At 39.4% G+C, this 22524-nt stretch overlaps 1 protein-coding gene across 1 annotated transcript in view; it reads left to right on the top strand.

Moving 5' to 3' along the window:
- Positions 1–22524, top strand: part of MTHFD1L (methylenetetrahydrofolate dehydrogenase (NADP+ dependent) 1 like) — a 156496-nt gene that overhangs the window by 60719 nt on the left and 73253 nt on the right. Inside the window, exon 20 of the mRNA XM_034060760.1 lies at positions 1011–1122. Within this exon, the coding sequence (XP_033916651.1) occupies positions 1011–1122 (112 nt within the window). The remainder of the gene's footprint in view (positions 1–1010; positions 1123–22524) is intronic.

The raw sequence follows: 22524 nt of genomic DNA, 5'->3' as shown, positions 1-22524 counted from the left end.
TTTACTTTAACTAGCTGGGCTTTTTTGAAAGCATTAACGCAACAATGGGATTTCTTTGCCAAAGTGTTTTATAGTAAGGGAGCTGAAATTACATCCTTCTGTCTGACTGTGTATTATGACTTAAAAAGATAGCAGTTATATTATCTTGCCTAATCCTAATCAGTTTCTGTAGATGCTAATTTTATAATTTTTTCTATCCTTGGAATGCCTGCCAAGAAAAAGTAATAGGAAAGCTGAGAATTGCTTGCCATCTGACAAATTTCCCTATACCTAGTTGATTTGCTTACTGCTATTCTTTTACTGGTTTAGATTGGTCCATGCTGCAGAGTCTGTTTTCCTTATGTATTTGTATAATATCTACTTAGGGGAATTTAGTTCTGCACCTGGGTTCCCAGGGAATCTGTAGCAGTGGTGACTGCTTTTTCCATTGTATGTCAGTATCCCCACTGCACCCCAACCATGTTCCTTGCCATCTCTCTTCAGCTCCTTAACCATTGACTCTCATCCCTCATTGCTTCTGCTGGCTGCTTTGCCTGCATAGGAATGTCAATTACAGTCAATGAGGAAAATGGGAGCAGTAAGAAGTTGGAGGGGACACAGCCAGGACAGTTGACCCCAACTGACCAAAGGGGTGTCCCACACCACATGATGTCATGCTCAGCATATAAAGCTGAAGGAAGAAGGAAGGAGTGTGGGGGAGACGGTGTTTGGAGTGATGGTGTTTGTGTTCTGAAGTAACTATTACACATGATGGAGCCCTGCTGTCCAGGGGGTGGCTGAACACCTGCCTGACAATGGGGAATGGTGAATGAATTGATTGTTTTGCTTTGCTTGTGTGTGTGCAGCTTTTGCTTTACCTATGAAACTGTCTTTACTACAACCCATGAGTTTTCTTACTTCTACTCTTCTGCTTCTCTCCCCCATGCCACTGGAGGGGAGTGACTGAGCAGCTGGGGTTAAACCACAACACATATTTGTTAAATTAATAATATGTATTTTTTATCATTCAGGGAACACCAGTATTTGTTCATGCTGGACCTTTTGCTAACATTGCACATGGAAATTCTTCTGTTCTGGCAGATAAAATTGCCCTTAAATTAGTTGGAGAGAAAGGATTCGTAGGTGAGTGATTATTTTGTTCATAATATTATGGTGTGTTGGTAAGTTGGCAAACGGTGATGTAAATGAACAGATAAAATAGCAATGAAAGGGAAGAATGCTGCTTTGTTTTATGCTAATATTGGTAATAATCTTAAAGTGAATGTGCAAAAAACCAAAACACTTCTTCTGTTACCCTGCCCTTTGTCTCAGATGTTCCCCTTACCATGTTTGAGATTCCACAAGATGACTGAACCAGTTGAATGTCTGGGCTGCACTGAAAGAGATGTTCTGTAATTCTTTGTATTAGTACTCGTCTGACCTCTCTTGATAAACTGAAAAACCATTCCCTTTTCCTGCTGAATTATTTTTCTGCCAATTTAGCAAGCTCAGCCAAATCATGGGTCAGATGTTCCTGAGCCAGTGCAGCACAACAGCAGAGGGAAGGTGGTAGAAGAAAGAGTAAGACTGCCTTATTCTAGTGGCAGTGAGCCATTAGGTTGGCCCAGCTGCATTGTAAAACCTCACCGTGAGGCCCTCCTGTTCTCATGAAAGCATGTGAGTGAGCAGGCTCTTTTTATATTACGAATTTGTCCTGCACAAGCAACACTAGACGTGTAGAACTTTGTTATAGTTACAGGCAAAATAAACTTGTGGCTGAATAGTGAACTACTTTCTATAAAAATTGTTGTGCATGTTTAAATTTCAGAATTAATAAAATGACAGAGGCATTGCTGCTTTGTGGTAGTAATGCCTTTGCACTGCTGCAGCCATCCTCATCTGTCCCCTGAACACCCTGGTTGGCTTACATTAATCCTAAAGTTGAACTTTGAGTTCCTGTGGAACAGTGCTCTTGAAGAGGTGCAGTAACATGAAACATGAGTTTTCTTATGCTAGCGCCCTTAAACTAGGAGACAAAAACATCTGTATACGTTTATGTTTTACCAGTATATTGCTGTAAATAACATAGAGAAACAAATTACCTGAAAGTACTGTTCCTGTCGCAAATCACTGGTTATTGTAGAAAGGATGGAAGTATTTTGCATTGTTACAGAATATGTATACGTTATGTTATGAAACAACTTAAATACTTACAGGTAGAAAAGGAGGTTTCTTATACAGGGTAGCTGACTAGTGAACAAGAAGATAAAGGAGTATCTTCTTACAGAAATCTTTAACAAAAATTAATACTAATAAAAATAAAGCATTGAAACCTGTTGTAGATCATACTGACTTTGGGAAAAAAAAAAAGAAATATGTTCCTTTGATATTCTTTGTATAAAAAAAGGTTGAACAAGTAGAAAATCTGTTTACCTGTATTCTGTTATCTTGAGAACTTATTTTTAAAGAGTATTTATTGATTTTTCTTATTTTCACTTACTCATCTTAATAGAAGTAAGTTTCTGATCTCCCTGAGCATTCTGTGCCTAGAGGAAATGTTTTCCATCTTTTGGGGTTTTTTTTGGGGGGGTAAGGTTTCATTTAATTTTTTTAATGGAGCAGCAAAGTGTGCACAATGATTTTTAGATCTTTGTTAGGACATTATTAACACTATGAATTCCTAGAGTCAGTTTTGCCTAACTTCTGCCCTTCTGATTCAATACAGTTTGCAAAGATTGTTGGGTATTTATTAACATGTAATATTTTGATAGCAAGAGAATTCTTGGAAAACACTGGATTCAATATTCTGCTCTTGCTTTAGCCAGTAGCAGCTAGGGAAGTGCTGACCTGTGTAAGAAAATACAGCATTGCAGTTAAGGTGGTGAAACATGGGGTTTTCAAGGTAGCCTGGCTATGTGTTACATGTTTGTGTTTCCTTTTTAAAATGCATGATCATGTCAAGGAAAATGGTTGTTTTCATCAGTATTACTGTTGTACAGCTAAGGGGTTTGTTCATTTCCCCCATATGATCAAATATCCATTCAAAGTAAGAACATTTTGCATTCTGACTACATTTACTCAATGATAATAGAATTGGTAATTTCATTATGCCATGCTTGTTGTTATAAGGCTTTGTGGAATGAAGAGCAAACATTTTCATAGGCTGAGTGAATTGACTTTGTTTCTCCAGTAAGCAATCTTTTCAAGTGGGAAGTCTGTTTTATATTGTCTGAATGGAAGTATTTTGGCAGCAGTCTTGGGTCTTGATCCAGGTTTTGGATACTGAAAAGTATCACCTTGGGTTTGGATTCCCTTCCATTCAGTGCTTCCCTCAGGCACTGAGAGCATACCCTTGCATTTCATGCTTTTTGGTCTTATCCACCTGTTTGTCTTTAACACACTTTTTTGCTTTGTTCTTCTTTGGCCCCAGTTTCTCTGTTGGGAGATAAAGCAGTATAGCTGCAATAGAAGAAAACCTTTGTGTGTTGCCAGCTAAAGGCTCTTTTTCAAATTCTATTCTACAGACCACAAATCCCCATGAAACTGGCTTCAAAATGAGCCCGCCTTTGCTCTCATGAGCAAAGAACTTCAGTATGATTTTTAGATCCTTGCTAGATTATTAAAAGCCGCAGTTCCTAGAATGGCCTACTTAAATAAACTTTTTAGGTAGTCACAAGTGTAAATGGTTGTTCTAATGTTTGTAATTACCATAAGCTTTATGGTTTAAGGTACACTGGCTTTGGTAACTAGCCAGAGCACACGGGCAGAGACTACATGTCACGCTTGGTATTACTAAATACTGTCCTATGCTACCCTACATAACTGAAGTCTAAAATGACAGCTACGAAGTGTGTACCAGTCCACGTTGACAAGATGCCCATACAGGGAGACAACCCAGTCCTTCTGAAGCTACCCAGCAAAGCAGTTAGGAAGATACTTCACTGCATTTTGCAACATGTGGTGTGTGCCTAAACCCCATACAGCCATTGAAACACAGGGGGGAAAGCTGATCCTATAGTTAATTCAAACAGTAGGAGTGCAAGGCAGCTCTGCTGCAGTTCTGTAGCTGAGCAAATTTAATTACTCTTGCTCAAAGTAAACATTTTTACTGCTCCACATTTCTCATTTGCCAGTGTTCTTGTGTAGTTCATCTGTTTCCCCCATTGCATCTGGCATTCATTTAGGTTCTTGTGCAAGAGACTGGAGTTCACGCTTTGCCACACAGATTTGTTGCATAAGCTCATGAAAGAGTCTGGGAGGTGCTGGTAATAGTGTAAGGTAATTGGCAGAACTGACAAGAGGCTTTTAGGGAGCACAATTCATAAGATAGGTTCTCGGCCTTGTGTAGCTAAATACAAAGCAGAAACATAAGAAATCTGTGAGAGAGCCAGCATTTAAATTGATTTCCTGTATAGTAGAATAAATATCTTAATATATCTTAATGCTAGCTCACTCACTGTGAGATGGGAAGATGATATACATAATACATATATATATTTATTGTTTTATGTATTTTATATATTTATTCTTTTATTTTTTACTTAAGCCATAGATAGCTGTTCTACAGCAGAACCTCCTACTAAGTGTGTAGACAGTACTAAGGAAAATAGCATGGCCTGAATTTGTACCGGTTTTACAAATATAGGCATCTTTCATTTTTTGTCCCTCTTTAAGCAGCCTCTTTCCTCCAGCTGCTGTTTCCAGTCCAGCACACCTGTTCATAGAGCCACATGATGAACTGAACTGGAGAGTTGATCTTGACTGAAAACAACCACAACAACAGAAAAATCCCTTTCCTTCCCGTCACAGACAGTGCCTGGGCCAACAGCTACACGTGTGACAGGGAGAAGGTGAAATAATGCCACAGAGGATGGTGGGTTTGCTGAAATAAATATTTATAATATGATAGCTATTGGCTATAATATTTGGAGCTTTAAAGTGCCAGTAAAGCTATTGTGGATGCACTAGTTTATTAGGCTAAGCCTGTCTCCTTTCTCAGCCTGTGCTCAACTGTTTTTGCATGACATCCCGGCAGAAACCTATTGCCCTTTTTGTTGGCTTAGTTTTCTGCTGACTTAACACAGAAGCAGTTCAGCCCAGAGTCACAAAAACACCCGAGCTAGTGCAAAGAAGGGTGAGTAGTGAAAAACCAATCTGTTGTGTAGATCCCACTGTTTGTGTGACTGTGTGCCATGGCCAAGGTAAAAAAAAGATCCTCTTCATCTTAATTTTATTTGTAAAGCTTTCTTCCTCTCTCTGGCCTGCATTGTCTGTTTCTCTGCCTGCTCTGCAGCTGGACCGCAGTGTGCTGCGCCTTTTGAGTAGTGTCAGTTACAACCATGTAGACAGTCTAGTTTAAAAAAAAATCCAAACAAAGTTTAACCATTGAGACCTGTTGTGAACTCTCCCTAATTGAAGGCATTCCCTGCTTCAGTTTCATGTATCCAAGTGAATCACAGGCCTTCATTAAGTTGGAGATAGCCTAAGCCTTTTGGCTCAGCTTATTAATTCCATCTTCCCTGAGCCATGTTGCTACATACTCACAACCCAGTCTTTTTGCTCTAATTTTGAGGTCTCGGTCTGTCTCAGCAGGCATAGGCTGGCATGCACTTTATCTTCTCAGCCTTTTACTGCTTCTTGAAGGTTTCCCTGCAAATTCCCCCCATCCTTGCTGTGACCAAGCGTGAAACTCAGGCAGCCCCTCTGAGTGGTTTGGGTGCTGCACGGCAGCTGGGCCGTGTGAGGCAGCTGTGACAATGATACTGGGGCATGTGTGTCATGCTGAACATACTGATCTTCACAGTTATCAGAGCTTTGTGGTCTCACACGTCTTTAGCTCCTCTGGTACCAGCTTTAAGTCTTTTTCTGACATAATTTTCCTTTTGTATAACGGTTGCCTAAAATGTCTTGTTTAACCAGTTCTATACCACTTGCTTTTGGTTCATTGTAATATTTAAGTAGCAAGGACAGCTGACATCTCAGCAGTGGTGGGGAAATGAGCTTGGCATTTAAGCTGATTCCTATGCCAGGGCTGAGTGGGGAAATATACCTCATTCTGTACTTAGGCGATTTCTGCTTTCTGTTTTGTTTTGATTTGTTTTGTGGTGTTAACCTGCTTCATTCCCCTTTTGTTCTTCATCGCTGTCCTCTTGCAGAAATGTCAAACTTGTGGCTCATTCGCAGAAGCTGGTTAATACTGAAGGCCACACCTAGTATAAATTGCAACTGAAGTTTTTACTGACAGACCTGAGGATAAAGTTGCTGCTTCTGTAAAGCTCTTATTTTGAACACATTTCTTCTTGTGTTTGCATTCTTGTTTCATGCTTCAGGGGAGTGCATTTTGGTTTGCTGAAAGTCTTCTTTTGAAATTATCCCTGTACCTCATCTTTCTTTCCCCCATAGCTTCCCACCATTATTTTGAGGAAGGTGTTAATTGTTTCAGAAGTGTCATGACAGTTTTTGCAAACAAGTACATTAAACAGGTTTCTGGATGTCCAAGTTAGAGTGATTACCCTAAGTGAACAAAGAATTGTTGTATTTGTTTGTCTGACAGCATTCATTCCTACTCTTCTGTTGGCTTAATGCAACAAAATACTTGCCTTGTAATACTCCGAGTTCTTTTCCTGTGTCAGTCAGATTGTTTAATACCCTGTTAAGGTGAATAGAAAGGGTAAACTATCAGGTTTGTAGTCAGTGAATACAGGCTGCCCAAGAGGTGTTTTGAAGGCTTAAAAGATGAAAGAGGAAGAGGAATAAGTTTTCCTGAGTCATATTTGTCAGTGTGTCAGAAATTAGGGCAATCTGCTAAATTGTTTATTGCAATATCTGTCACTTTAATCCCTTGAAGGTGTTTCAGCTGAGGAGAGGGATTCTGGTAAACTGGAGACAAGAAAAGCATGAATATGTTTTTGGAATCCTAATCCAAAGTAATTTTGACGTTTGTTTTTCAGGCTTGGAGTATAAGTTTGGCTATTGCTTTCTTTTCTACTCCTAATAAGTTATGTCCCATTCAAGGCTGAGAGCATGGTGTGCTAGGCAAGGTTGAGTGTGACTTTGTCTTTCCTGTTACTGTATGAGGTGACAAGAGGAGGCCTATTGCAAGCTGTTGGTGCCTTTCATAAGAAAGATTTGCTTTCTGTTTCTTTAGTTGATGGACTTGGTGTAATTGGAAAGAATTTGTTGCATATTTTTGATGGTATAAACTTGAATAGAGCAGTAAATTTTTATAAGCTAAGTTTACTCTTTTTATTGTGCTGGTGCTCTTGTTAGAATAAGCTAATAGTGTTAGCTGCTCTATCTGTTCAGTACACACAAAGTTGTGTTTTGAAAGGTGTCCGTTTTACATACTCTCAGAGCAGATATTGTATAGCAGGGTTATAAACCACGTTACAAAAGTTGTACGTGTTTAATGAACTAAGTGAATAATCTTCAGTAGATTTTTTCTATCATAAGACATTACTTTCTTAGTAGTAGTCTTTTTCCTAAAAAGGAAATATAGTCCAAATATTTTGGCTAAAATTATTTTGGCACCAGTAGTACATACAACATTGCTACACTCAAATGTTGACTTTGAGGATTTAATTGTATTTTTTTTGTTGCTGCTTGGTACCACCAGACAGAGGTTCCATGTGGTAACCCTCCAGAGAGCTTTAGATCTTGAGATACTGTCCATTGTCTTTCTAGCTTGTGTTATTTCATCTCTGACTTCTTCACTCTGTATTCACACAAGAAACAAAATGCAATGCGATTATGTTCTGATATTTTTTGAGGGTTTTTTCTTGCTTAGGGAGTTAAAGCAAGTTTAAGGTTTCATGGTTCAAGGTGGTTGACAGCGTTATCTATGTAGGTGTTCCTGGCCTACTCTGAAACGTGTGCTACAAACTAGATAAGGGGTGTTGAAGGCTTTAACAATATTTTCTATGATCCCATTCATAGTGCAGCTGTTCAAGCCGCTGTGCTTTCGCAACTGTGGCAGTGGGGAGGGGGGAAGGAAGGTGACACCGTGTTAGTATTGTTGCAAGGCTTTAAAATCATAGTCTAATAGTGCAAGAGGCAGCATACCACACATCGAAAATAAGGTACCATTACTGCTAGAAGATCTGCGAATCTTTGCCATTCACTTGTGAATGGTGATGCCCTTCACACCTCAGGTGCTCTTTTTATTACTTTCTTCATGGTTGCTGAAGTAAAAGTAATTCCATTTCTTTCACATGTTGTAAAATGGAAACAAAAAAAATTTTCTCCTTCTCCCCTTTGCTTCTAAAATCTTAGCAATTTTCTTACCAGTAAGCTGGAAACTCTTCAGAGACAAGAAATGTAGTGCAACACATTTTCCTTCACTGACAGGAAGTCAAAGTTCCTGGAAGTTTAATTTATTGCCTTGTCACAAATAATCTGGCTACAAATCATGCTTCCTTTGCTTATGGATTACTGTCATTGAAAGTCAGGTAACAATGATTTAAATTACTTTGTATTGCAGAAATGCTTAAAACAGTCTTTAAATGCTTTATGAGTTATTCTGCCAAATGGGACTCAAAACTTTTTGCACATCTGAGTATATTCAATGTCCTTAAGAAAGTTCTGAGTGACTCCATATATTCATTGCAGGTATCATGTAGCTTTTTCTTCTGACAGTTCTGATCTTCAGAATACATTGCAAAATAAAGCTTTTCAGAAGGAAGATTGGGTAGAATAGAGCTGTCCTGGATGTTCTTGTGTCTTGGGAAGCATTCTAGCATTGACTTTCGTATCATATGTCACTATTTCAGAGTTGAATTAATTCAAGAGCTCATAAATTATGCAAAGTTAAACTCAAAACTGGAAGTTGATATCGCTGGTGAACTACTGAATTATGTCTAACTAATATTACATAAAAAGCATTGTTTTGCCCAATAAGGAGAGTTGATGCTATTTTGAAAATAAAAGTTCCCAAATTATGGACTGTGTTGTATTGAGATTTTACCTTCTTCCCTTTGAAGAAAAATGCAAGTGTTAGAAATTGACTTGGCATTTCCTTGCTACAAAATATATTTGTAAATGTACATTCCCAAATCTGTTGTTCATATCCAGAATGATGAGGGCAATTTACAGGCATAAAAGAACATCTGATTATAAATCATAAGCCATTTAGCCGAGCTCTCTGCTTTATCTGACAAGCACATCAGATGATCTCCTTCATAAACTGACTGAGCTCCAGTTTGAAACTAGCTAGGATCTTTAACTCTTGCTGCTACTTCTGGTGAGCTAGCTGGGTTCCCATGGCTAATTTGGGCTCGTTTGCTCTTGTTCTGTAATACTGTGTTCCAGCTTAGTCTTCTCTTTCTTAGTTGATATTTTTTATACTGTCTATCTAACTAAACAAACACAGCTTTTCGGATCTTTTATACTTGCAGTTCCTGTAACACAGCCTTAATCTGCTCTGTTAGTTTCTACATATGTTACTGTGTTAACTTTCTTCAACACAGGTGCATGTGCAGAGCTCTGCAAGATTACTCTTGCCTATATCCTTAGTTCCATCACCTTTTTTCCCCTCCATACATGACTCATTCTGTGACTGCATTAATATTGCTAGACTCCCAGACTCTTCTCTGAGGTTTGCAAGTATTAAGTTCCGCTTTTTCCTGTGTGATAACCTAGTTCCTCTCCACACTGGCGATGCTTTCAAACTTTTGGCATCACTAGTGATCTCCATCAGCTTTCGTCAGGCTTTCTGCTGAGATTGTTTAGCAAATAGTAAATAAGAGCCCTCAGGCTGGATCTCTCTCCTGCCCCACAGGTCTGCTATCATGGCTGCCTATTCTCCTCTCTCTTAATCATGTAATCATAATTTTCTTCTAGCCTTACTAACACATTTGTACATATTGCTGAAGCAGGTTTTTTTCCTGAAGGCTGTATTGATGAGATGTTGTCACATCTTCATTACCAGAGAAAGTCTGTATCTGGCATAGCCTGCCTTTTGTAGACAGAGGTTATGTTTCTTACCTTTTTTTTTTTAGTTACTCTTTTCTTAAAAGTCTGTTTAGAAACCATTAAGCCTATGTTCAGATTTCCCCCCATTCCTCTTACATTACAGGTTTTAAAACTTTCGAGTACGAGGCACCAAGAGAAAAGGAACTTATTTAAAAAGCTGATAAAAGCTTTATGTTTGGTTTTGTTGGGTTTTTTCCTTCCAGGATTTTTGAATTCCGGGTTCAGTCTTTGTTAAGAGTAGTGCATTCAGCTTTTGTGTACTTTGTTTTTTTTAGTTCCATCTTTAATATGATGATCTCATTTTATTAACTTCTACTTTTTGTGTTGTTGAAGACCACTTTGTTTTAATTTCTTTTGCAGGCTCTGACACTCATTCTTTATTGTAGTAATTCCATCTTGTCTTTTCCTTTCTTTTAGAACTTATTCACTAATTAATAGTTAAGTGTCTTCTGCTCAGAAGTCCACCCTGCAGAATAACAAAGCTATGTTTAAAGACTGTGTTTCTTCCTAGTGACCAAGAGTTACTGTTCTCAGGCCAGATGTCATGTGAAAGACCAGGCATTTTAATTAGTGTATTTAGAGGAGTTTGATTTCATAGGTGAAGTGATTTTAGTGTGAGGAAGGCAATTTAAAACATAATGATAATGTGATAGAAAATAATGAAGAAAGAGCATAGGTTTGCATGGTTGTTTTCAAGGGGATTTTTTGGAACATTGCTGGTGGATGGATGCTGCTCTGAGCCTCACTGGCAAAGGAATTAAATGTTTTTTTTTCACAGACTAAGAGCTACGAAGTGGCCTCTGTGTGTGTTGGTCATGCACTGAATGCAAAGGCATACTGTAACTGAGATGGTTGGGTCAGAAGCAAGCAAAGAACTGGACATGCATAGCTTATTTGAGAAAGCCATGCTTTCTTCTCATATGGATTTTCAGAGTAGAAGGGAGATGTAGTGAGATAGTGTTTGTGTTGGGAATGTATGGGGTGTGGGGGGTTGCCACGACGATGCTGGGGCAGCAGGAAGGGAAACGTGAATATTCCTGCTGACTTGCTCCTGGAAGAGTTGGTAGCTTGAGGAGACCTCTTCTTTCTCTTCTTTCTTGCCTGGTAAAAGGTGAGAAGACAATGCTGCTGAGTCCATGGCTTGTCACCAGCAGCACACATTCTCTGATTGACATTTCCTTGTCCTTAAAAAGCTGAGGCAACCTTCATCCTTGACTAGCTTCATGGCCTTAAGCAATTTCAGTCCCCATGCCTGCATATGTAATCCCATTCTTCCCGATTTGCCTGTTCCGTTTATAAACTTTCTTGGATGCAAGAACTGTCTCACCATAGCAAATGGGGAGATGTGAACAATACAATAATAGGAACTTTAAGGTAACAGGTCTTTTGTAAAGCCATAGCAGCTGCCGGTACTTAAACATGCGTCAGGAATTCACCAACAAGCTGACATGGTACTTTAATGCCCTGTATGCTGACCTCTTCTGCAGCGTGTTAGAGCTTAACACAACTTGTTCCTCTGTCAATGGCATTCATAAATTAAAAGTATGGAGTGTACAACTGTTAAAGGCTGTCCATTATTCTCAGTCTCAGGACAGTTATCCCGAGGTAAAAATAGATAGGAAGCATCTGTCAGTCATTCAGAAAGTAGAGGTACTGCTCAGTTCCTGATAAATAAAATACCATTCTACTAAGTCGAAACTGATGACATTGCAACTTCTGTCCAATTTATGTTCCCTTTCCTCCCCAAGTTAGCAATCTTACCTAGTTTTAAAACTCTCATAAGAAGCAACTAAGCAGTTCCTTTTGTTCTTTTGTTACCTACTGGTTGCATTGCTTTTATTTATGAAAAGATAAGAATCAGAGGTTAAAAAAATGCAAACAATAAAACATCATACATGCTAGGAAGTTCACTTAATTCATCACTTGGCAAAGGAAATAAAAGCAGGCTCCCTAGCTAACAGTGTTACTTTTGCTTAGGGTTATTTGGCAGAAAATCCATCATCCTCTCCTCATTTGTATTTCATATTGACTTATACCCTTTAGCAAGGGTCAGCAGGGCAGAGTATACATAAAGAGTTCAAGTCCCATTTCAAAGGCTGAATTTTAATTTTAGTGGATGGTTTATTTTTAATAACATTTGAAAATGAAAGCTCTTTATTAGATTTTTTTTTATTTTATTGGCTTTTTGGTATTGAATTCTAATGTTCATTTTATGGACTACTTGCATAAGTATTCAGTTTGTTCAGACATTTCTGTAATACTGGAGAAACTGGTTTTGCTTTTTATTTTCTGAGCCAGTGTTCTGAATCTGCAGGCAAGAGTGCTTTGTTTTCTGAAAGCTTTTATAATTAAAATTGCTAATGATATGCGAGTATGGATGGTGCAGTGTTTGTTTACTTTGTGAACTGTTGTCTTAAATCTTCAGTGCTCAGAGAAGTCAGCACAAATGTGAAATGTGGTGAGAATGCAAATGCATGTATTCCCATTTTTTATTATGGTGGTTATAGTTGGCAGAATTTTAATATAGTCTAGTACAAGTTCGTATTAGCAGAGTTGATTTGCTGTTTTTCACTGGTATTCCATAAACACATGTGCACTGAGCTCAGTTAATAGGTGTTTCAGGGAGAATTGTTCAAAGCTACATTGTTTTCTTTGGGATCAGGACTCCAAAATATTTACTTCTTTGCCTGTGCTACCCCCCCTACCAGCCCAATTGAAATAATGTCACGGTTTGCAGAAAAGGTTAATGTATGTCTTTAGATGTTTTTGGAAGAAAAAAAGACAGTTCCTAAGATTTTTATTTGAAGGTGTTTTGTTTTGCTTCATAAATTTTATGAAGTACTAGATGATAAAGAAAAAATAACTGTGATTTCTCTGAAAATACACTGACTTCAAATTGTTGGAGTTTTTGAGTTTTCAAACAGCAAACCAGATGTGTTGTTATATGCTGGAAGTTTCTAAATAGTTTTAACAGAAAAATAGGTGTTTCCCTTTGAAAACAGAAATTAGGTTTGCTTACATATCTGGTCTTATAACCTGGTGTGATTAGCCTTAAAGAAAAATGTCAAGAATCCATGACTAGGGATATAAACTTGTTTCAAAACCATTTATCCATTTCTAAACATATTAATTAGATTGCAAATAATCCTAGGTTATGTATGGCCAGTATGATTTGTTAATGGGAAGAGTGTTGCTTTGGCAGGAAGCCAAAGTGCTTTTGAAGGTCAGATGTTGACAATATTTGAAAGGTCTTTGATTCTATAAAATAATACATTAAAAGAAAAGATTTATATCCTAAATGGTATATCAGGGTCAGTTTGCTGCTCTGACCTTGTAATTTTATTTTTGTAGTTATATAAAACTGCTGTGTAATTAATTTGATTTGATTGAGGAAACAGATTAGATTCAAATACAGTAAGAGAAAATGTGGATTACAACTATTTTTAAATTTTGGGTGGCCTATCTGTCTTTTATATGGTGGGTCTCTTTATTCTTGATTTGCTGTGCTGACAGCTTTATTGAAGCTGACAATCTCAAACTCTTCAACTTTGCTTCCTGCAGTAATAAGGCATATGCTTGTAATGTATCTTCAGCTTACCCTGACTAAAAGCTCAGAGTGGGAATGAAGCTTCAGGGACAGCAGATGTTTTACATGCATGAGGACGCTGCATCTATCTGCCGCCTCCATCTCAAACAGAGCTCCCAAGAGGCTGAGTAACAGCTTCATAAATCAAAGATTGCAGGTTCAGCTTTTTCTGCAGCCAATTATTAATTCAATATATGGTTTGGGGTCCTTTGCTGCATGAGGAGTGAGAAAGCACAAAAATGAGGGGGAGGGCTAAAGGCAACAGAATAGCTGAGATGACAAGATGATGACCAATTATGAAGACTAAAAAAAGAATAGTAATTTATAATCTGTAGTAAAGGGAGATCCACTAATAATGTACAAATACTTTAGAACTGGTAATAGGTAGTTCGCTATGGCAGTTCTGTTGCCTTATTTACCTGAATTGTGGTTAAGTGGAGAAATTCACAGTAGGCATTATAGAATTGGTTTAGCCATGAGCAGTTGAATGGATTTGTCTTGTACTCTAGCAGAATAATGGTTTGTTTGATTTCAGTTTCAGTTACGTTCTTAATTGAGAAATCCATGTAGGAAACTCCTTCTCCATGTGGAATTTGCTGGTGTGTGACCTTAGTACCTTTAGTCTCCTCAGTTTGTGATTCTTACTCTAAGATAGATTACATGTATACACACACGTATGGTTCAACAGACATTGTTATTTTCCACAGCAATTTTAACCAGCTGAGTCCTTTATCCTCATCCAAAAATTATAAAGAAAACTGTAAATACATATTCATAAGTTTGACAGAAGCCATTAATCTTACACTTTGAGTTGAGGTTCAGATGCTAGGTTTGTACAATTTATTTTAAGTGCATAGATGATTACAGTCAAGTTAATGCCTACCTCAAAACGTATTGGAGGGCTTGCATCTCAAAAGCTTTCATGATTTCCAGAGTTTCTTCTGCTACTTTTCTCCATGCATGTGGCTATTTCACAGGGTCTGTGCAGCACAGTGGGCTTTACGTGCTTATTTTTTTTACCCTCATCTGCTCTTCTGTTGCTTATGCCACATGTATGCTGCTAGGCATTTATTCCCATTTCCTAAAATATTACTAACAGTATCTGGTGCTTTCTTTCTCCATGGAAAGTCTTTCTGTGTATTGATATTTTAAATTCTGTATGTGTTTGGTACATGTATTGCACTCTGTAGAAGTTGGCCAGCGCTCAGCTCCGTAAGTTCTTGGGATAGTCTTATTTGCCTTTGCATCAGATGTTTCCTTGGGCATTTTTTTATCAAGACTAACTGCTAGTGCCGTGGAATACTCTTCTTCCTGGGGATACATAACCGGAGATGCTCTTTGCCGTGAATTTCTAAAACATGGCTCAGTAGTTTTATCAAGAATAGTGTTGTGTCCCCTCTCAGGGCAGTCACAAAGGAGCAGTATTCACTACATGCATACATGAAAAGACAGTTCCTAAGTCATGGGTGAAATCATTATCATAATAAGCAAGCACTCCCCAGGTTTTTAGAAGGGCAGAATGTGGATACTTCTCAAAATGTGTGCCTTGATGAAGAGGCTGGGGGAGTTTTAACAAGGCAGCAGCCCAAGGCGAATAGTTGCATGCATTATGGGGTAGTCTTACACTTCAATGATTGATGACTCCATGCCTGGTATGCCTCGGGTGATTGCACCAAGTGACAGGAGCATTGATCATCCTGATTCAGCGATGGCTCTTTGTTGTGTGACATCCACTACAGCCTCAGCCGACACCACTCTCCTGCCATCCATGCACGCAGGTGCTCTTGTTTTGTGATGAGAGCAAGGAGGAGTATGTATGACTGGCAAGGTGATTTCATGCCCTCGCCACCTCTCATGGCCATGCCTAGTGCCTATCTGAAGTCATGCAGGAGTGCATGAGCACCTGCAGACCAGTGGGTGGTAGTGGTGGTTGATTAGATGGATTTTGTCCCTGAGTTGTGGTAGGCTCTGAGGGTACCCTGTATGGCTGCAAAAAAAATTATGTATTTGTCATTCATGACCTATATCATCACTTGTTGCCTGATTGTATTTCTGCTGCTCTTTAGAATGTATGTCATCTTCCAGAGCATATGCTGAAGTGGTGTTCTGTCTCAAGAATAAGTCCTTTGCATCCCCTCTTTTCTTTTTCATGATTCAAGGCAATATTGGTGCTAACACAGGTGTTACTTCATGGCCATTTAGTGAAATGGGTAGAACTTTTCTAGGGAATAAATCTTCAGGCTCTCTTGAAGACAGTGATGCTTGTAACATGACTTCTTCATAGCACGTTCAAGATGCATTTTCCATAGCTCTTCCAAGGGAGTAGGAGGATCCAAAACCTGAATGCTCAATAGAGCTGTCAGTCTCAGCTTCAGTTTGTGGTGGGAGCTTCAGAGAACTGGATCTTTTAAAAGTCAAAGTAAATGAAAGTTTAGCAGTGAGACAGGCAGACAGACAAGGTTTAGATGTCATGAAATTTATTTTAAACACTTAGGCAGTACTGGGGGTACCAGAAGTTAATATACTCCTTGCAGTTGGGGAATTATACAAGAATGGCATTAAATGAAGATCCATCTGTGCTGCTGTTACTTATTCCTTCCATGCAGCTCCAAATAAAAAAGTGGTGAGGTTTTCATTTTGTAATTACTAGAAGTTTAATAATTCTTTGCCAAAGGCCATGATGATCTCTTAAGCAGAGATATTTGAGATGAAGTAATTGCCTTATTCCTGTGTCATTAATTGTGCTCCACTTTAAAAACATGGTCATTTGTCTTATCAGCAAATGATACTCTCTTACCTCAAAGGAAATGTGCTATGAATAGTAAAAGGATGCAACCTAAAATTCACAATTCTGTTTGAACTTTTCTAATTAATATAGTCATAAAAGGAGATTAGAAAAGGGGAAACAGTGTATATTTGGTTTGTGTATTCCGTTATGCATTACAGTTCCTGTTGGGGCCACCACTTACCCTAAGAATTATGAGAGTTTAGATGAGTATAGGACACAGGAGTTAAGAGAAAGTGACTGTAAAACCCAGCAGACTTAGCAGAGGATGTCAGAGGAACATGTAGCCTGTGAAGCCACATACAGCTCATTTATTTATATTAGAATGAATTGTTTGTGGTTTGTAAGATGTCTTCAGTCTTTTAATCTCTAGTAATAAATATAAGTAACAAGCTCATTATTAGTGCATTGCAGGAACATGTAAGGTTTACATTTGAAATATCAGAGTACGGTTTGACAAGGTGGCTAGGGATGAAGAGTTTTCTACCATTTAAATCAGCATCTCCCTTCCTTCCTCTGCTTTTGCTTGTCTACTTTTGCTGCTTTTTTGACCACGTTCAGACACTTGTCTGGTCTCACTTCAGCTGATTCAAATCTAACTCAGTGGAAATTTTTCTGTTGTAGTTGATCTGTGTTTTTCAGTTTGTTTTCTGGTTAGCATATTCCAGTAGTTTACCTTCCAATTAGATGGGTGCCAAAACCTGTGGGAAGCCTGGGCAGCATGGAGAGAGCAGGGGGGTGAATATTGGAAGACTTAAGAGGGAACAGGAATTGCCCTTTCAGCAAGGCAGGGTGCTCATTTGGTTAAGCCACAGTGTAAAACCATGCCCTAAATTGGTGCTTTGTAGGAAGGAATCACTGCAGTTGCACTTCTGCATATTTTCAAGAGGGGGAGGCAAGCAGAGCTGTGGAGATGTGCAGGGCATGCTTTCTGTCCTGCTCCTGTCAGCTCCTGGGTTTTTCAGTTTTATTTCCCCCTTGAATTTAAAATCCAACATGTGCAGCATATATATATATAAGCAGGCATTTAAAATCGACAAAGAGGAATTGTATCCTTAATTGTGAGATAATTGAAATTGAAGGGTTATCTTCACCTTCTAGCAAATAAAGTGAAGTTTCTCTTTTAGATTTTTGTCTATAGTCTGGGAATAATCTGTATGAGTCATTGTGCCTATTCATTTAAGGTGTGGGAGTCTTTTGGAGAGTTAACAGCAGTTGGCATCAAAAGTGAATAACTGTGAGAGGTTATGCTATAACTTTTAGTTTCTTACTTAAAACTGCTCTGCATTCAAATAGTAAAATTCATCTCTTATGGAAAAAGAACTGTTTCTGATCAAAAGGTTGAAATAATTTGTTAAGGGGAATCAGCATTTAAATTAAGTGTATTCCTGGGTGCTGAGCTCGCCATGCAGCCCTGGCTGCCAGGAGGCAGGCAGTGATGTCCTGAGACTCTCAGCCACTGGAGACAGGTCTTCTTTGGAGGAAGGCAGCATGAGTGGAACTGCTACTGTCATGGGGTATGATGGCAGGGTACTTCAATGCAAATCTTTGTTTCAGCTGACATTTTGTTTATGTGGAGAAGTTGAAAATTTCCACAAGACTTTTTACCTCCAAAGAAATTTATATTAGGAGGGGTCTCAAGTGCTAGAACTTGAGTACTGCAGCTTGGGAGGTATGCCAGTAGAACCAGAAACTGGGCATTTACAGTGTGCCTCTCTGGGTATGCTCATGCAGGTGAGCTTTTCTGTCTATGTTTGGAGAGAATTCCACACAGAGAGTCTCAATAGTATTTTTACTATTGAACATAACTTCATATAATCTGCTTTCTGAGAGTAAAGTTTATTTTGCTTATGACCTCTTTCAGAAGAAATCCCGTTAATAGTTGTTAAAAATGTGATCCTTTTGGCTTAAGAATGCAGGACTGCTGTATCTTATGGTTTAGTCAAAAGTGTGTATTGGTGGTCAAAACTCAGAAAACTGCAGTGCCCGTACCTCTGCAGAGCACATACTGCCCTGGCATCTTTCTTTAGCAGAGTGAAAAATACCTCCAATGCAATTTTGTTCTGCTTAACTAAGTGGCAAATATTTTTCCTATTACCTTTTCTCCTAGGCCTAACAATAACAACATAATACTTTGTTAGCCTCTGCAAATTATTTTCCTCATGCCATGAAAAATGTTCAGCCTTAACATAGGCATGTGTGCTGCACTTTGTGTCCAGCAGTGGTAGCAGCAAGTGCCTGTATTGAATGCCATCTGAGAATACATTGGAAGAAAAATGAACAGGAAAACTCCCTCTGTTAGGAGAGAGGGGAAGGGGGGGGAAGGGGGGGGAATAGAAGAGAAAAAAAGTATCTGTTGCATTCCAAAATCAGTCATAATAATGGAAGTTCACATCAAACATTTGCCAGAGTCAGAATGGACAAACATCTGGTTTATTCATCCTTAGTTATACTAACAAAAATATGATATCCTGTTAGAGAAATCACTGATCATCCTAGTTTATTTTGGCAGTTGTGCACCTTGGTATTTTTCACTTAAACATGAACCTATCAGTACTTTACAGCTAGCATGCCTCCAGCTCCAGGTTCACAGTTCATGTGCTTCTCTGACTTTGAACTCTTCTTTTCCTGAGTTTACCATCAGACAGCTGCACCAGAACAGATATGTTTATATGTGGGGAGTAAATGGCAGCTTGCAGCTCAGAGTTTCCATTTCCTTTTACATTGTTCAGGATTCCAGGTTCACAATTTGTGTCCTAAAGCTTTGCCTCATGTGTATGCATCTGACTTGGCCCTTTATAGTACAAATGTTTTATTTTGACATTGATTGGTTGATAAAAAGGGCTGACTAGGGAGAAGCTACTTTCACTGGGAATGACCCTCAGTTTACATCAATTGTGGGTGTAATATCTTAAAAAAAAAACAAACCCTAAATATCACTTTCTCTAAGGCTTTAACACATACATAAATGTGAGGCTAATGTGAAACCACTTTATGCAGCTATAGCATGATAAATGTATTTTTACATGGGGAAAAATTATGTTTTGTATTAAGCATGATGATGGAAGCTGATTAGCTGCTTAAACCATGACACTATTTGAGCTATAGTCATGTGTAGGTGATAAAATATTCCCAGATGTGCTTGGCAAGGCAGTAATTCGATGAAGAGGTTATGGTAATTATAAACAAGAAACAAAACCATCAGAGTGATTTGTTCATTTACATGAACACTAAAGTGAAATCGGAGACTGATGTTGAATGAGATTTGTCTCAACACCAACCGTGAAGGAAGAGTAACCACCCGTTACTGGTCTCCAGCTGGACATTGAGCCATTGACTACAACTTTTTGCATGCAGCCATCCAGCCAGTTCCTTATCCACTAAGTGGTCCCTCCATCAAATTGATGACAGTCCAATTTAGAGACAAGGATGTCACGTGGGACAGTGTCAAATGCTTTGCACAAGTCCAGGTAGATGACATCAACTGCTCTGCCCCTGTCCATCAGTTCTGTAGCCCCGTCATAGAAGGCCACCAAATTGGTCAGGCAGGAGTTCCCCCTAGTAAAGCCATGCTGGCTGTCACCAAGCACCTTGTTGTTTTTCATGTGCCCTAGCATGCCTTCCAGGAGAATCAGCTCCCAGATTTTGCCAGGCACAGAGGTGAGACTGACTGGTCTGTAATTCCCCAGGTCATCCATTTTCCCCTTCTTGAAAATGGGGAATTTTCCCCTTTTCCAGTCATCAGGAACTTCACCTGACTGCCATGATTTTTCAAATATGATGGCCAGTGGCTTTGCAACTTCATTTGCCAGCTCCTTCAGGACCCGTGGATGGATTTCATCAGATCCCATGGACTTGTGCACATTCAGGTTCTTAAGATGGTCTCGAACCAGATCCTCTCGTACAGTGGGCCCAAGGTCTTCATTCTCACAGTCCCTGTGTCTGCCTTCCAAGACTTGGGTTGTGTGGTCAGAGAATTTGCTGGTGAAGACTGAGGCAAAGAAGTTATTCAGAACCTCAGCCTTCTCCAAACCCAGGGTAGCCAGTTCTCCTGACAGCTTTCAGAGAGGGCCTGCATTGTCCCTAGTCGGTCTTTTGTTTGCTGCATACCTACAGAAGCCTTTCCTCTTATCTTTCACATCCCTAGCCAAGTTTAATTCTAACTGGGCCTTAGCTTTCCTTACCTGGTTCCTAGCTTCCCAGGCAATATCCTTGTATTCTTCCCAGGCTACCTGTCCTTTCTTCCACCTTTTATAAACTTCTTTTTTCTCCTCTTAAGTTTCCTCAGCAGCTCCTTATCCATCCAAGGAGGTTTCCTGGCCCTCCTGCTGCACTTCCTTCTAGTCGGGATGCAACACTCCTGACCTTGGAGCAGGTGATCCTTGAATATTAACCAACAGTCTTGGCCCCCCCTGCCCTCTAGGGCTCTATCCTATGGAACCCTGCTAAGCAGGTTCCTGAAGAGGCCAAAGTCTGCTCTCTTGCAGTCCAAGGGAGTGAGCTTACTGCACGCTTTTCTCACTGTCCTGAGGATCTCAAACTCGACCATCTCATGATCGCTGCACCCAAGGCTCCTCTGGAGTGTCACATTTCCAACCAGCCCGTTCCTGTTGGTGAGCACGAGGTCAAGCAGGGCACCCCTCCTTGTTGGCTCCTCTATTGCTTGCAGAAGGAAATTGTCTTCCACACAATCGAGAAACCTCCTGGATTGCTTGTGCCAAGCTGTACCATCCCTCCAACAGATGTCAGGGTGGTTGAAGGCCCCCATGAGGACAAGGGCCTGAGAGCGTGAGGCTGCTCCTATCTGTCTATAGAGAGCATCCACAGAGCCCTCCTGATTGGGCAGCCTGTAACAGACCTTTCTGCTGAGCTCTTCACCCTCAGAATTGCGGCTCCTGGATGCTATATTTCCCCTTGCTCTGGTGTTGAAGGCGTCCTTTCTGGAGCTACTCACCTCGGCAAAATGTAATATGTGTATTAATTGCAAGATTTGACTTATGGCACACTATTAAAAGTAATGTAATGGTAGTGCACTGCTGATGCATGAAATTTTAATTATTAATCCTCATTCTAACCTTCCTTATGATACTTAGGCTGTAAAATAGAAGCATAAAATCAAGCAACGGAGTGTTTGTAGAATTAGTGTTTGCATTTTATATGGCCACACAGCAGGAGAGTCAAGAGAGCTTTTCTCACTGAAAATTACATCCAGAAAATAATATTTTCATATTTGTCCAGATCATTGTCCAGCCTTGTCAGTGCAAGAATAGGATCCAGAATGCAAATCAAGGCCTGGAACTGTAAAAATCCGGGGCTGTCATATGTTGCCGTGGGATTTTGTTCTCAGGCTGGAAATGCAAATACCTGTATGTTTTCTGTTACCTTACTGAAGGCAAAAAAATTACCTATTTACTTTCTTCAAAACTGCTGGGTTTGTGGCCAGGAAATCAGAGCAAGCGGTTAACATCATACTGATATCATCACATCTATTACAAACCCCTTACCTGCTTGTGGGCAGCAGCCCAGGTAGCAGTGATTGATGGGGCTGCAAAATGGCTCCTTGGCAGGGGACAGGATAAAGAGCTTTTGGGGAGGGGGACTGAAGCTGGATAAAGACGGTGTTGGCAGATAATAGTAGTTGCGTCAAACTATCTTTCACTTGAGGTACAACAGACCACATCTGCCTAGGTATACATTTGTTCCCAAAAATCTTGATCAGTTTACCTGTAATTTCTAATTGCCTTCTGTTGACAAACTGTGTAAATGAAATGATAACTGAAATAAGTGAGCACATGTATCACTTTACATTTCTGTTCTTGCATTTCAAGTTATTAGCTGTTTTATCTCATAATCTCTAAATGTAGACTAGCTTGAAACTTTCCATTTGTAGTCTGTATTTGCTTTTCATTTACTCTTTCATTTGAAAGCAGGAAACAATCTAAAAGTAATTGTATTAAGTGTTTTAGCACAAAGATTTTAAAGTATAATAGCTTGGCATATTCTCTATCTTCTCGCTATTCCTTGGAGGGAATAAAATGAAGTTGCAACTTTCATCCAGGCAGCTTTACTACAACATCCTGTTTCCTTCCGCACACTGAAGAAAGCACTGATATTGGTCTCCCTTTCCTTTGCTTCAAATTAAGAAATCTCATTCTCCATGTTGCAGCACTCTCCTCAGTGAACACTGGTGTTCTGTTAGCTTTTT

This window comes from Melopsittacus undulatus, chromosome 3 (genome assembly GCF_012275295.1).
Source record: "Melopsittacus undulatus isolate bMelUnd1 chromosome 3, bMelUnd1.mat.Z, whole genome shotgun sequence".
NCBI classification, from domain to species: Eukaryota; Metazoa; Chordata; class Aves; order Psittaciformes; family Psittaculidae; genus Melopsittacus; species Melopsittacus undulatus.
The sequence above is the reverse complement of the archived record's forward strand: the minus strand, read 5'-3'. Positions and strand labels throughout refer to the sequence as shown.